Here is a 17,172-nt window from a genome sequence, read left to right as displayed (position 1 = left end):
ATATTTCCAAGGTTATATCAAGGTTAAAAGCCCGATTTTTTGTTTTCTGTTTTTTTGCTTTACCTTCAGCATGCCTTCCATGTCGAGTTGCAGTAGTGTCTCTTTACCCATAGTGAGTAACGCTAGAGCTACTTTGAAGATAATGTCCATTCCCTCGGATAAGAATACATCAATTATACGACATGCTGTGGGCAGTGCTAGCGCTGTAGTGAACAACGTTAAAAACCAGGAACTAGCGTACATACTTGTATGGAAACTTTGGGAATTGAAGTGATTGTGTAAGTCGGGCATCAGTTCCTGTTTAACAGAGAATTTCGATTAACTTTATTTTATCTATATATCTTGGTTTTAATTTGTTTTGTGGTTTTAAGTACACCTGCAATTATGGGGCATACCTGTACTAGATTTTCCAGTTGGTACATGCAGAGTCCAAGCTCAGCCATGGTCGGCTTGAACATATCTCTCATTCGGTAATCCTTCATCAGTTTTACGAAAACTGCGAACGCTTCTTCTTCGGGCATCTGCTTCGTGGGGCACAATGAAAAATAGAAAATTGATTTGAAAAAAATAGTCATTAAAAAAAAGTAAACAAACTGCATAACTTTAATGGAGTGTACGAAAAGAAAAAAAATGATCGTTTTTCAATTAATTTGTTTTTTAAATCTGGAGTGCACACCCACATGACTTCCTCTTACCGCAGTCTCAAGTTGCTGTCTTATAGAAACACTTTAAAACATCTCAAAATTGCCCAAAACTAGGAGTTTACTGCCCAGTTTACAGTATTTAGGACACAAAACTGTACATTATACTCAAAACAACTCAAAAAAACAAAGGTAGTGGACACTCACAAGACTTGCTTTTACAGTAATGAATGTTTAAATTTTTTTCTAAAATTATAGAATTTTTATAAACAGTAATCAATAATCAATGATTAGCGGTTAGCGGTATTGGATTCCAACGCGGAGATACCCGGTTCGAATCCAGCTGCTGGCCCATAGATTTTCTCTTCCTGGGAGCTTCTTACAGTAGTCTGTAACGAGAGAACACTGCCTAGAGGCCGGCAGTACACAGAAAAAAATCTCCGGGTGCCAATAACCTGAGATGTTGACGGGCCTTAAATAATTAAAAAATAAAAATAAATAAATAACAATTAAAAAAATAATCAATGAGATCTAAGTTTGGTTCAAATTTTTTAGCAAATGCCCAATCGAAAATCACGTCCTGTATAGTTCCAATTCCGTTGGACTGATGATTCTCCCAACTTGGTATTTAAGTTTAGACATTGCATAATTTAATATTATGCAATTGTTAGAGCCGTACAACATACTGGTGCGGCAGTCTATAGAAACATAATTTTATTTCTCCCAAAGAATCGCAGTAATGATTCCAGGATGTACCCAAAATTATTGAATTTTTTTTCGATAAAAACGTTGCAAATTGAAAAAAAAAACTTCCGGCACTTCCCGTCATCCTATTGGCTTTAAATTTGGATTTTTTTTTTACGTATTTACATCCTATTAATAATTTACAGTTTGCTTATAACAACTTCAGTCTCTTTTGTAGCGTGTAGGATTTACAATTGTTTTGAAAACTACCAATCAAACCAAAAAAATAATTTACAATATTGTAAAATAAATACTCCCATAGGGGGTAGTGGACTAGGTGGAAGTTTGAGGGAACTTGGCGTCCCTGCGGGTATCCCTGCCCAACAACACGAACAACACTTTAGCTCACAATACTCATAGGGCTTGCAGAGATACGAGTCGATGTGCGCAACTGCTTTGGGTTTAGCGAACCCACTAGAGGCCAACTCGAGCTCAGCTCCACACACACACACACACACAAATGGTACACTTTAGGAAGCCACAGCTTCTGGGCGCTCTTACCAAGCCACTCCCTCCACAGTCTACTAACAGAGTAATGCATGACATCATCGTTAGTTAGAAAAACGATCCTTTTTTTCTTCAGTTACAGGCAAACAAATCATACAAGTACCAGCATCAACAACAGCCCCACAATAAAGCCAGATCCTTGACAGTAGCCGACTTCTCGATCGTGCAGAGAATACGCCTTCATCACGTTGAACAGGCTCTCCTGTCCTACTCCGTCCTTCTCCTTGAACATGTCATGCTCGGGATACGTTCTGGCAATGTCTCTTCTTATCACCTGTGAACATAAAATCCTGGTATTAAGATCTGGCTCACACTCGCGCGACTTCCACTAATTACAATTCCTCAAGCTTCTAACTTATAAGCTTTTCTTTCAAATTTTGAATTTTAAAACCATGAACATCTCTGACAAGACACCGAACTAGATAACCCCAAGCCCACCCGAGCAGTTAGGCTAGACCCGCAGTGAACTTAATCGAATTTCCCTGGAAAATCTATCCCAAATAAAAGCTACAGACCTCTGAGAATCTATATTATGTAGTTTAGAGGAAATCATAGGGGCTAATTGCGAGAAAATCTATTACATAAAACGGAAAATCCATTAAGCATTGTGCTACTTCCGGTAACAGAATTTTCTTTGAACACGGCTTTAAGCAATCAATTTAATTTTCGTTAATAGTATAAAAATGATACAGGATTTTAAACGTCTCAATGAGAGAAACGATTCCACTTCCTAATTCCAAATGTGCCCAAAATCTTTTTCTTTTTTTTTAACGGAAAATTGTTTTAAACAAAGAAAGGAGTTAACAAAGTTAAAGAAAAGATTTACAGAGTTTCAAAAAGGAAAGGAATTGGCGAAAAATCACGAAAACAGGAAAATCGAATCTCTGTAAAGTCCCTCCGATTGACTTGTTTCCGAGTTAAGTCAGTGATGCTAGTAATTTTGTAGTAGTAATGCCAACTACCAAATTAGGTGTAGTGGACGGAGGCTTTCTAGCAAACATACTTTACTGTAAATTTCTCATATTAACCATTAAATAAAATCCAAGGTCTACACCAGGAATCGAACCCACTAAACCAACAATACATCATAGCATTGCGGGTCTAGTCTCTTAACCTCCTAACATACTTTACTATAAATTTCTCATATTAACCATTAAATAAAATCCAAGGCCTATACACTTGGAATCGAACCCACTAAACCAACAATACATCTTAGCATTGCGGGTCTAGTCTCTTAACCTCCCAATATACATTACTATAAATTTCTCATATTAACCATTAAATAAAAACCAAGGCCTAGAGCAGAAGAATCGAACCCACTAAACCAACAATACATCATAGCATTGCGGGTCTAGTCTCTTAACCTCCTAACATACTTTACTATAAATTTCTCATATTAACCATTAAATAAAATCCAAGGCCTATACACTTGGAATCGAACCCACTAAACCAACAATACATCTTAGCATTGCGGGTCTAGTCTCTTAACCTCCCAATATACATTACTATAAATTTCTCATATTAACCATTAAATAAAAACCAAGGCCTAGAGCAGAAGAATCAAACCCACTAAACCAACAATACATCTTAGCATTGCGGGTCTAGTCTTTTAACCGCCTAACATACGTTACTATAAAATTTCTCATATTAACCATTAAATAAAAACCAAGGCCTAGACTAGGGAATCGAACCCACTAAACCAACAATACATCTTAGCATTGCGGGTCTAGTCTCTTAACCGCCTAACATACGTTACTATAAAATTTCTCATATTAACCATTAAATAAAAACCAAGGCCTAGACTAGGGAATCGAACCCACTAAACCAACAATACATCTTAGCATTGCGGGTCTAGTCTCTTAACCGCCTAACATACGTTACTATAAAATTTCTCATATTAACCATTAAATAAAAACCAAGGCCTAGACTAGGGAATCGAACCCACTAAACCAACAATACATCTTAGCATTGCGGGTCTAGTCTCTTAACCGCCTAACATACGTTACTATAAAATTTCTCATATTAACCATTAAATAAAAACCAAGGCCTAGACTAGGGAATCGAACCCACTAAACCAACAATACATCTTAGCATTGCGGGTCTAGTCTCTTAACCTCCCAATATACATTACTATAAATTTCTCATATTAACCATTAAATAAAAACCAAGGCCTAGAGCAGAAGAATCAAACCCACTAAACCAACAATACATCTTAGCATTGCGGGTCTAGTCTTTTAACCGCCTAACATACGTTACTATAAAATTTCTCATATTAACCATTAAATAAAAACCAAGGCCTAGACTAGGGAATCGAACCCACTAAACCAACAATACATCTTAGCATTGCGGGTCTAGTCTCTTAACCGCCTAACATACGTTACTATAAAATTTCTCATATTAACCATTAAATAAAAACCAAGGCCTAGACTAGGGAATCGAACCCACTAAACCAACAATACATCTTAGCATTGCGGGTCTAGTCTCTTAACCGCCTAACATACTTTACTATAAAATTTCTCATATTAACCATTAAATAAAAACCAAGGCCTAGAGCAGAAGAATCAAACCCACTAAACCAACAATACATCTTAGCATTGCGGGTCTAGTCTTTTAACCGCCTAACATACGTTACTATAAAATTTCTCATATTAACCATTAAATAAAAACCAAGGCCTAGACTAGGGAATCGAACCCACTAAACCAACAATACATCTTAGCATTGCGGGTCTAGTCTTTTAACCGCCTAACATACGTTACTATAAAATTTCTCATATTAACCATTAAATAAAAACCAAGGCCTAGACTAGGGAATCGAACCCACTAAACCAACAATACATCTTAGCATTGCGGGTCTAGTCTCTTAACCGCCTAACATACGTTACTATAAAATTTCTCATATTAACCATTAAATAAAAACCAAGGCCTAGACTAGGGAATCGAACCCACTAAACCAACAATACATCTTAGCATTGCGGGTCTAGTCTCTTAACCGCCTAACATACTTTACTATAAAATTTCTCATATTAACCATTAAATAAAAACCAAGGCCTAGAGCAGAAGAATCAAACCCACTAAACCAACAATACATCTTAGCATTGCGGGTCTAGTCTTTTAACCGCCTAACATACGTTACTATAAAATTTCTCATATTAACCATTAAATAAAAACCAAGGCCTAGACTAGGGAATCGAACCCACTAAACCAACAATACATCTTAGCATTGCGGGTCTAGTCTCTTAACCGCCTAACATACGTTACTATAAAATTTCTCATATTAACCATTAAATAAAAACCAAGGCCTAGACTAGGGAATCGAACCCACTAAACCAACAATACATCTTAGCATTGCGGGTCTAGTCTCTTAACCGCCTAACATACTTTACTGTAAAATTTCTCATATTAACCATTAAATAAAAACCAAGGCCTAGACTAGGGAATCGAACCCACTAAACCAACAATACATCTTAGCATTGCGGGTCTAGTCTCTTAACCGCCTAACATACTTTACTATAAAATTTCTCATATTAACCATTAAATAAAAACCAAGGCCTAGACTAGGGAATCGAACCCACTAAACCAACAATACATCTTATCTGTGTGGGTCTGGTCTCTTAACTGCTCGGCTATCGTGGCGCCTAAGATAGCCTAACACTTACAAAAAATTATTTACAGACCTCTACTTTAGACAGATAGTATTATCCTACTTCATGCCATTTAGAAATTGGAAGCACTTTTCTCGCAGAAGATTTCCACTTTGCTATCTCTTACTGCTATCAAAAGGAAGTACTGCGATCGTTTTAAATTTTGTAAAGTGAGTTTTTACCGGAAACAATAATATTCTGACTAAATTAAACAAGAATTTTGGAAATACCTTTTCACAAGCGGACGTTGATTTAATGTATTCGGCAAATTGTTCTTTCTCTGGTGAATTGTGGGCATCGCACAGTAACTGCCACATGATGCCACGGAAATGATGTGGTATTCCTTTTCGTACCATTTCTTTAATATACGCTGAATTCTTCTTCTTGGCGTCCCAATCGTTCGCGATTCGTCCCCAAACGCTCCAAGTGTCTTCTTCGCCATCTTCGGGTCGTTCACGTTCTTGTGACAGACTGGTCCCTGGGTTTGCATAAAAAACATAAATCATGTTAGCATATACTAAAACAAATATAATCTCATGTGCAATACTCACATGATCTCCTCTTATTGCAACTCTCGAGATATTCTCTTACAGGAAATATTTTTAACACACTTACAAAAAAAATTATTTACAGACAAACTTTTGATCTAAATACGAAGTTTAGAGAAATTTTCTTTAAAAAAACTCGAAAAAGTGAAAAAAAAATCCATTGAGTATTGTGGTACTTCCGTTAGTTTTAGAATTTTCAAGGAAATCGACATGCAAGCAATTCATTAAACTGCCCTTTTATAATATAAAACACGCAGAGTCGTACATTTCACAGAATTTTCTTCGGAAAATGTTTCAAATAAATGTTGTTGACCACTCAGGAGGAGAACAATGTGTGTGGACATAGTTTAAAGGAAATCTTTGGAGCCATCTTTCGGGAAAATCTCAAAACGAGGAAAATGATACTTCCGGTTGAGGGTCTTCCCACCGCCAGAAAGTGGTCAGGTCCAGTTCCAGCTTCCTACGTTTTTTTTTAGCTTTGTTTCCAGTTTCTTTTGATTAAGGCGACTTCAACAACAGGATGATCTAAAAGATAAAAACTTGTACGGTATCATCATCATGTCCGCTAACCGCACACATGTTACACATGGTACTGACTACTACCGAGGTCATCTACAAACTACTACAACCTGCGCGCGCAACTCTGACATCCTGCAGCTGACTTGTATGTATGGTCCGATCGACTGTCCTCTTCTTCGATTTATACTATTATTATTTGTATTTACGAAATGGTTGTGAAAGAAGGAACAAGGAATTCCTTGAACAAGGAATGAAAAACCCCTCCAATAAATGCCCATGGGCACGAGTTCGAATGATCAATTGTTATGAATGATTTATCGTTAAGGAAACCAATCATGGAAGAGATGTTCTCCTATACTCAAATCAATAAAATGACGAGGAAAAAAGCTGCGAAAGATTCCACAGCTTGCAAAAAACATATGTAAACTCAAAAATCGATTCAATAACGTTGCTCTTAGGTTATAGGGGCATCGATGTTTCCAGTAAGCGGGTCAGGAAGCAGAGAAAATTAACATGAGCTAAGTCTTGAAGTAAAGTAAAGTAAAGTAAACGCCTATTTTTTTCAGGCGGGGCTTAACGTCCAACTACCAAATTAGGTGTCGCGGACGGAGGCGACTAGCAAACATACTTTACTATAAATTTCTCATATTAACCATTAAATGGTTAATAAATAAATCCAAAGCCTAGACACCGGGAATCGAACCCACTAAACCAACAATACATCTTAGCATTGCGGGTCTAGTCTCTTAACCGCCTAACATACTTTACTATAAATTTCTCATATTAACCATTAAATAAAATCCAAAGCCTAGACACCGGGAATCGAACCCACTAAACCAACAATACATCTTAGCATTGCGGGTCTAGTCTCTTAACCACCTAAAATACTTTACTATAAATTTCTCATATTAACCATTAAATAAAATCCAAAGCCTAGACACCGGGAATCGAACCCACTAAACCAACAATACATCTTAGCATTGCAAGTCTTAGAAGTTATTCCCCTTGAAGAGATTCCCCTAAGGCTGAGGCAGATTTGTCGGGATAATCATAAATGGTAGCTTACCACGGGCTAAATAAAGAATAGACTTCTCTGGCTGATGGGTATCTTCAGAAGCATTAAAGTCTAAAAAGGGGTACTTATAAAAAGATGTGCCTAGAACGTTCTGACGTAGCCTATAACGTTACTGTGGGTACACAAAAAGAGGTCTTCCATTACATCTCCTTAACCTACCTATGATAACCAACAATTTAAGTAATATGGAAAACTAGATCGTACGCTGCAGAACCAGAAACCCTTTACCTGAGTTCATTCATAAGAATTGTTCATTCATCGTAATCATTCAGTTGGACTTGCCGCGTTATTCTATGCGTGGTGTTTCATTAAACTAGAAAAGAGTTATATTAAATTAAAAACTGCACAGTTACTTCCAGTGGCGGCTGACAGAGTGTGCTAGTATGTTTTTTTTTTTGGTTTCCAAAAAACACCTTGAACTTTCCAATATTAGCTTAAGTTATGACTCAACGACAGTTTCTGCACACTTCACTAGTTAGTAGGTTTAGTTAAGTTATTTAACTTTGTTTTAAAAAATTAACTACAGTTTTATAATAATTTTTGCCACATAAAAAACTAATTTAGAAATAATTGAATTAATTTAACAAACATTTGGGAGGAGCCTCTTTTTGTTTACGTGTCTTTTTCTTTATAACCACAACTTGGAAGGTTAAACAAAATAACAGCTGTTTACTCAAAACTTATTAAAATATCACGTTCTTTGTTAAAATAATTTAAAAAATAAAAATCCTACCATAATTTTGCCAAGGTCTTTCTACATATTGCCAAACGATTCTGTTGTCACTAGTAGCACATATTGTAAACATTTTCTAGCACTATAAAACAATCTTTTTGTATCTCCATTCACACAAATACAAATAATTTGTAAACAAAAACAACAAAACTTTATAATTGTGTGAATTCTTTAAAAAAAAAAAAATTAAAGTAAAGTAAAAAAAAAAAGAGGCGCGGTCAGTAAAAAAGTGAACACTCACTAGAGCAGTGAAAAAACAACAACAGCACCACCAACTACCATCACATTGTTGTTCACAATAACACTGAACATCAACTGAATTAAAAAAAACTACAAAATAATAATATTCTATTTTACACAACGTCCTTTATACAGGTGTGGCGTACGTGTGAGTGTGACGTGTAAGTTTGGCGCGCGTTCTTCACCTGTATACATATACACGGCGCGTAAGTATGTTTATATACATACACATACACATTTTCATTCCGCTATCGATAAGATAAACAATTAAATTACAACAATTTAATTAAAAATAAACCAAAACTATTGTTAACTGTAATTGTTTTCTGTTACAAAAAAATAAGGTCACACGATATTTTATAGCCTAAACATTTTTATTTCTTATTTTATTTTTTTGAATAAGCTGAAGTTACTTTGAAGTGAAATCGGTAATTTTAATCGAGCCACCCATTATTATGTAATACGTTATATTTCTTATAAATATTTTGACCAGCTGTTGCCTCAGTATTTAGCTTTTGTTTTGTTTTGTTTTTTTAACACGTAGCGCTCAACTTTCTTTTATGGTGTCTTGTTTGTTTGTCTTGTACGAGGGTCGTTTGAAAAGTCCGTGCAAAAATAAAAACTACTTAATTTTTTGGGGTAAACCTTTTTTATTTTTCAACATAGTCTCCTTTTAGGCTTATACACTTCGTCCAACGCTGCTCTAGTTTGTTGATCCCTTCCGAATAATAGGATTTGTCCAAGCTCTGAAAAATAGCCATTCGTTTCTGCAATCACCTCCTCGTTTGAATAAAATCTTTTTCCCGCCAGCCATTTCTTCATATTGGGGAACAAATAGTGCCAAACTTGTCCGAGGGAGCCAAGTCTGGAGAATAGGGGGGGATGTGAAACGAGTTGGAACCCTATTTCCATTAATTTTGCGACCACAACTGCTGAGGTGTGAGCTGGTGCGTTGTCGTGATGGAAAAGGACTTTTTTTGTGGGCCTGTCGTGGGCGTTTTTCTTGCAGCTCGGTTTTCAAACGGTCAAATAACGATGAATAATATGGTTTTACCCTTTTCCAGATAGTCGATGAGGATTATTGCTTGCGAATCCCAAAAGACAGTCGCCATAATCTTTCCGGCCGAAGGAACGGTCTTCGCCTTTTTTGGCGCAGATTCCCCCTTGGTGACCCATTGTTTAGATTGTTCTTTGGTCTCAGGAGTGTAGTGATGTATCCATGTTTCATCCACAGTGACGAAACGACGCTTAAAGTCCTGCGGATTCTTCTGGAACAGCTGCAAACCGTCCTTGCAACACTTCACACGATTTCGTTTTTGGTCAAGCGTGAGCAATCGCGGCACCCATCTTGCGGATAGCTTTGTCATGTCCAAATGTTGATGCAAAATATTATGTACCCGTTCATTCGAGATGCCCACAGCTCTAGCAATCTCGCGCACCTTCACTCTTCAGTCATCCATCACCATATCATGGATTTTATCAATGATTTCTGGAGTAGTAACCTCAACAGGGCGTCCAGAACGTTCAGCGTCACTTGTGTGCCCATATGGCCAATCCGAAAATTTTGAAACCACTTATAAACTGTTCTAATCGAAGGTGCAGAGTCACCATAATGTTTATCAAGCTTCTCTTTAGTCTCCTGAGGCGTTTTGCCTTTCATAAAGTGGTGTTTAATCAACACACGAAATTCTTTTTCGTCCATTTTTTTTGAAAATCACTCGACTTCCTCGATTCAAACGAATGCCAAACACAAAGAAATAGACCGATCTGGCTGAAACTTGGTGTGTGTTCTTCCAAGAGATGCTACTAACTAAACATAACCTCGATACGCGCCAGTAAGTGCTATCTCTCTGACTTTGCACGGACTTTTCAAACGACCCTCGTATAAATACTGAAGTGGTGTTTTTTCTTGTCTGAAATTTTCAGTTAGTTTCTGAAAAAAGAGCTTGTTTTTTTTTTCATGTCGTTTTCAACAACTTAACACTGCATTGCCAACCCTGAAGTCAATTTGATTCCAACAAAAAATAGGAATGGTCTCTGTTTCCCCACATCTCATGGCTATTCCCGAAATCCTCTTAGAACTGCTATCCCCCAGTCTCTCACCATTTGGATAGTCACGAGCTGAAGACCGGTGGAAATTCTTAGTTTCTTTTTTTGCAGATATTAGTTTACTTGAATCATAAGGAGTCACACGTGAATATATCGGAGTCATTTTTCGACTCCTGATTGGTAATATAAGTTATATTATTTTATTATCTTGACTCCAGATTGCCTAAATGCTTATTTGATAAATTGGACATAATTTTCATAGAAAGTATCAAGGCACAAAGAAAAAAAGCCTCTTTCTAGAATTGGATTTTCTGTCCGAATTGCAGCAGCAAAATCTTGTAACGAATTGGGTAATTTCCTATCCGTGTCGACAGTGCACAGTAATTGAAAAACATGAAAAAGTCCCTGATCAGAAGGCAGTCAATCAGTATTCTAGAAAATACTTGAAATTTCAGCGATCCTAAGTTGAAGTTAATTTTCTTCTGCGTGAAATGTTACAAGCCGATTTGTGGACAAAATTTGTTTTTTAGTTTCTTAATTCCCCTATTCTGTCTCATCCTTTAATGCAAATTTTAATATTAAAATTGAAATCAATATAAAAAAAAAAGAAGATAAAAATAAATTATGGAGTCAATTATGACTTCACATTGGCAATAACTGACTAAGTTCGAGCATTGGCAATACCATTGTCGATTACTTAGGCTATGTCTGGAGATCGATGCTGCTAATATCAATATCTCTAGTGGGAACTTCTCTTCAAAGTTGCTTGTCTCATGATAATGGTCTTGCTAATAATAAGATTCAGTGCTTCGAAAGAGTTTTGGTTCTTTAGAGTGAATTCCTTATCCCTTCATACCATGTCCAAATGGTTCTGGTCCAGTAAAACTGAGATGCTCTAACTTGGAGGATGCTACACTATAGTCCCTCGCGTGTCGTGTGGTCGAAGATCTTTCCTGCTCCCCTCTAATCTAATCCTACTTTCCACACTATATACCCAATTAATCCTGTACTTCTTACATTTGCTCTGCAAAATTCAGTTCTACACTTGCAAAATTCATTTCAAAAGACAACTCTCTTATCAATTTTTTTACCCACTAATCCAAACCTACTTGTGCCTGTAAGTTCAACTGAACTTTTTGTCCCATTTACCTGAAGTAAGTGATATCTGTGAGGTATCAGAACCCTTTCTTGAATGTCCACTGTTGTTTGAAATGGAGTTCAAACTTTTGGCATCGGCTTCGATGAGCCTGTAAACAATAAAAATAATTAATTATTTTCAAGAAGAATTATTAAATTAATTAAGTTAATTTTAATTTATTAATTTTAAAAATGGTTTCAATCATCTAAATTGATTTGAGTTGGTTGAAGATTTGTGAAAAGGATTGATTGGTAAATGGATGCTGCTATATTATTGGTGAGTGAAAAGATTATGGTACCAAACGTAGATGTATTTTGAAAAGAAGAAAAGATATGTGAAGCAGTTAACTGGAAATAAGTGGGGAAAAGCTGGGTTAGGTCCTCGAAAATGGGTTCGGGATATCAAGTAAGGTTACCCAGTTACGAGTTACCTGGGGTGAGAGTATTTATTGGGATGACTTTTTTCAGTGGGTATCAAAAACGGGAATTCGATATTAAGCTTAGGCTAAACAGGAAATGCGGCCCTAAGTTAGGCACTTACAGACTTAACAGTCCATTACGAGGCCCTTTCATCCGGAAGTGGCTGTAAATGAATTTTTGTAGGAAAATATTTGACTTGATCATACTATTTCCGGCTTTTTTTCCCTGAATTCCGGACTTACAACAATTTTGAAGAAGATTTTTACGAAAATGCTTATGAAGCCCTTCTTATAAGACTTCCTGAATTCTGATTTAAATAAATAAACAGCCATAATCTGCCTCCCAAACTGCTACCACAATTTCCGGTTCTTCTAAATGATGTCATATCTAGTCAAGTGGTTTATTAATCAGCTCCCCCCTAGGTATTAGTCATCTGGTAAAAATATTATCAGCAATAACCGCAAAATGTCGGCAAAGCTTTGATAAAATTCATTCATGCTTGAACAGCTTGTCAAATAGAAAGAATGATCTAACGCTATTGTTTAATTTATTCAAACCTCTTTAGATTTATTTTTATATACATTATTTATTTTTTACTCTTTGAAACCTGAAAAATCGATTTATAAAATGATTATAAAAGTTTCTTAATTGTTATTGATATTCGTGCTGTGCGCAAATAATATTTGATTAACAGCACTTCTAGCACATCAACCTAGATGGTTGACGGGTTGGTCTACTGGTTATGAAATTGGCTTTACATGAGGAAGATCACCAGTTCGAATCCCGTATGCTACAGCTAATTTTTATTTGTTACGAAAAAAGATATATATATATTAATATCTTTATTGAATTATGGCAGACATTATATCCATTATCGCAAACTTACTAGCGTCGTAAATTACTGTTAGTTCTTACCTCATAGTTTTACGAGTACAGACAAGTAGTTTAGCAACTGTAATAAAAACTAAAAGAGTTAATACTACGGGGTCTTAAAGAAAACTATACAGTTTCAATTACTTCACTACAATAAATAAAATATCTTTGTACAATTAGAGCAAAGTAATTTTAGAGATTTTTATGAAGAATTGACTCACCCAACACACTCTCATGACTTTTTTCTTATAGTAATTTACGTAACTAAATTTACGATTTCATTTTAATTAATGAGGGAGAAAAAAAAGTCCCGAAAAACTAGAAAGTAAAACGGCACTTCCGCTCAATGAGCTTTTAATTTAAATTTAGAATTATAAAGACAATGACATCACTTAACTGACCTTGTGGAGGGGGAAAGCTTTAAAGTTTACGCAATAAAAATGTGCAATGATGGTTAAAAGCTTGGGGGGGGAAAGGTTAAAAGCTTTAGCAAACTAGAACTTCCGGTTAAAATGATTTTTTGCAAAAACTATTCATCCAGATCTTATGTTAGCACCAGATCGATATATCGAATTGAAAACCACGAAGTTTTTTTTTTCGATCTTCAGAAATGCACAAACAGATACAAAAATACAGAAAAGAAAACACAAATTTTCCAAAAATCTGCCCTGATTGCAACTTACCGATCAAAATCCGAGTAACCGGAAGCAGTACTTTATTAAGCGGATATTGACCCCCAAAAAATGGTTCTACCAAAAAAAAAAAAAACATTTTCTTCTAAGTATTTTACACACATTTTATTCATGGTAGTCCACAACATTTCCCCAAGGGAAAATCGATCTCTGCGGGAGGAAGGGGCTGGGTAGGTTTTCCTCTAAAGGACCATCTGAGAATGATGTACGATTCTTTTGTGTACTACAAATTATAAAGGGCGGTTATTAATTGATCTTGATTAAATTCTTGGTTCATGGGAAATTGCAAACCGGAAGTATCACATTAAACTGATGTACCGACGAAAATATCTTCTAAAATTTAACAAAAATTTGTATTTGAATAATTTTTCTTGAAGAAAAATCGGATTAGATTTTTCCACACAGAAATGTGTGTTATAAAAATATTATATTATACGAGGGGGTACCCAAAAATAACCGGAATTGCGTTGCCGCGCATGGAGCTTATGTAGTACGCATTTCTGCCGCTAGACGTGTATAGCGCAATTCCTTGCCAGTTCAGTCCTGCCTGTGTTGTCTGCCTGGCTTGTTCTGTTCATCTGCAGTGATTGTTTTTACCAGCGCTGTTTTGTTCTTTTTTCGTTTTTTATGATGGCAAGTTTAAGTGAACAACGTGCAGCTCTGAAATTTTGTTTTCTACTCGGCAAAAATGCTGCTGAAAGTGTTTTAATGTTGAAAACAGCTTACAAAGATGACGCTATGGGAAAAACTCAAGTATACGAGTGGTTTACTCGGTTTAAAAATGGCGACATGTCGAGTGATGACAAACCTCGTTCTGGACGTCCATCAACTTCCCGAATCGACGAAAATGTTGAAAAAATTCAAGAACTGGTGTTCACAGACCGTCGACAGACAATTGATCAACTGTCAGAGAGTAGTGGGTTATCTTGGAGCTCGGTTCAGCGAATTTTAACGGAAGATTTGGGGATGAAAAGGGTTGCTGCCAAGTTTGTTCCTCGAGTTCTGACTGACAATCAAAAAGAACATCGAGTTGAAACATGTCGTGCTTTGAAACAACAGCTTGAAACTGATCCAGACTTTCTGTCAAAGGTCATTACTGGTGATGAGTCATGGTGCTATGGTTATGATCCAGAAATAAAGCAACAGTCGAGCCAATGGAAGACGTCATCTTCACCCCGACCAAAAAAATGTCGTCAAATCAAGTCAAACATCAAAACAATGCTGATTTGCTTTTTTGATGCCAAAGGCGTAGTCCATTCAGAGTTTGTCCCCCCAGGTCAGACCGTCAATCAAACCTTGTATTTGGAAGTTTTGAAAAGATTGCGCAATAGTGTTCGCCAAAAAAGACCCGATTTGTGGCAAACAGGAGACTGGTTCTTCCACCACGACAATGCACCTGCACACACAGCCATCTCTGTTACACAGTTTTTGGCTAAAAATGACATGGTTCCGCTGCCCCACGCACCTTACTCGCCTGACCTGGCTCCGTGCGACTTTTTCTTATTTCCACGCATGAAAAAGGGCATGAAAGGTCACCGATTTGACAACATTGAAGAGGTCAAGAAAAAAACGAAGAAGGAGCTGTCAGCCATTTCTAAAGATGACTACAAAAAATGTTTCGAACAGTGGAAGCACCGGTGGGACAAATGTATTAGTTGTAATGGAGAGTATTTTGAAGGGGATAAGGTTGTTCTGTAAAAAATTTGTAAATAAATAGCTTTTAAAAAATAATTCCGGTTTTTTTTGGGTACCCTCTCGTATAGTGCAGCGTTTCTCAAAGTGTGATAAAATTTTGCTCTAAATTTAATATTTTTCGAAACTTTTTCAAGTACTGCAGGTGGCAACCAACCCTTTACCACCGTTTCCTACCGGACCGTTTAAATTCGGATGCTCTGATTGGCTGATTTCAATTCGTCATTCCAGTGCCTTCTGTCGATATTGAAAAGGAAGAAATGCTTAATCTTAGTGATATCAAGAAGTTGATAATTTAAATGAAATTTCATGCCGACACCGATCTTAAAAAAGAGTTTGAAACTGTACCACTAATTAATTTTTGGTTGCGCTGTCAAAAGGAATATCCAAGCGTAAGCGAAAAAGCGATACAATTTTTAATGCCTTTTGTCACCACTTATACGTGTGAAATTGCCTTCTCAGCCTTGGTGTACTTAAAAAATAAGTATCGATACAGATTAGATGTCGAACCTAATTTGAGAATAAAATTAACATCATTAAGTTCTAATTTGAAATTACTATGTGATGGAAAACAACATCATCCTTCGCACTAAATTTACTTTAAGTTTTAAATGAAGATAATGGATTGTCTTTAATTATTACTTATGTTTTTATTATATAATTATTTTGCAATTTTTGTGTATGAAATAAACAAACAAATAACTTGAATTTTGATTTTTATTAAAAAATAAAATTTGTTTTGTAAATAAATGTTTTTTTTATAGGGTGGGGCGCGAAAAAATTTAAAATCTCGTACCGGGCCGCGGTCAAAAAAGTTCGGGAAACGCTGTTATATAGTGTATACAAAAATATTATACATACACAACGTTTCCTGCCGCCTAGTCAAAGAGTAGAAATGAATGGCTTATTATCTATCTAAGCCTGATACCATTCTTTGACCCATATCCGACGTAGCACGCATGTTTATTGTATCTTTGACCGGTTTCGGATCTTAATCCATAATCAGCGGTAGATTGTGATCAGTTTGTGTGCAGAGATTTCAACATCAATCATGAATCAAAAAGTGTAGAACGAGAAAGTAACAGTGATGTCGAAATCTCTTACATCGAACTGTAACCAATGTACATCTGATGATGCATGAATGTCCGAAATGCGAAAGGACGCGTCTTAAATTTAAAAAAAATATATATATAAATAAATAAAGATAATTTATTACTCACAAAAGATTTTAATGGCTAACTTTAACTTAAGATGAACAAGTGTAATTTATAAGCTGCATCAGAGTAATGAGACGTCAGAGCACCTCACTAGTAAATTCACTCTTCATACAATATTCACGACGTCACTCAAAACACGTCATTCATTTTCGACCATTTCATTTTGTAAACATTTTACATTTAGTTTATTACCCCGACCAACTTCTATTGTACTAAGCCTACCTTGTTGGCTTTAATCCATTTAAAAAACTTTTCACAGACACTTTTTCCCCAACATTTGAATTGCCTAATTCTGCTGTGACACTACACATGTAATGCATTTTAAAAAAAATAAAAATCAATAAATAAACAACCCTTTTCATCATTAGTGGAAAAAATGATAGGTTATTAAAAATGACTCACTAAAGTTACAAATCAGTTTAAATGAAATGAATTTAGTAAAAA

At 36.0% G+C, this 17,172-nt stretch overlaps 1 protein-coding gene across 13 annotated transcripts in view; it reads right to left on the bottom strand.

Moving 5' to 3' along the window:
• Evi5 (ecotropic viral integration site 5) overlaps nucleotides 1-17,172 on the bottom strand; it is a 130,341-nt gene that overhangs the window by 16,600 nt on the left and 96,569 nt on the right. For 8 of the 13 annotated variants that reach the window (XM_074117073.1, XM_074117077.1, XM_074117072.1 and 5 more), the window contains 5 exons: nucleotides 11,847-11,944; nucleotides 5,764-6,011; nucleotides 1,996-2,166; nucleotides 396-524; nucleotides 64-297 (listed from right to left, as the gene is read on the bottom strand). In XM_074117073.1, the coding sequence (XP_073973174.1) occupies nucleotides 64-297; nucleotides 396-524; nucleotides 1,996-2,166; nucleotides 5,764-6,011; nucleotides 11,847-11,944 (880 nt within the window). Of the gene's footprint in view, nucleotides 1-63; nucleotides 298-395; nucleotides 525-1,995; nucleotides 2,167-5,763; nucleotides 6,012-8,408; nucleotides 8,817-11,846; nucleotides 11,945-17,172 lie in introns of those variants that run through there. The other 5 variants (XM_074117070.1, XM_074117068.1, XM_074117080.1 and 2 more) reach the window with 4 other exon arrangements.

The sequence above is a fragment of the Rhodnius prolixus genome, unplaced genomic scaffold (assembly GCF_049639745.1).
Source record: "Rhodnius prolixus isolate KJV_2025 unplaced genomic scaffold, Rpr scaffold_2, whole genome shotgun sequence".
Lineage (NCBI taxonomy): Eukaryota > Metazoa > Arthropoda > Insecta > Hemiptera > Reduviidae > Rhodnius > Rhodnius prolixus.
Note: the sequence above shows the minus strand (reverse complement) of the source record. Positions and strands in the feature narration are given on the sequence as shown.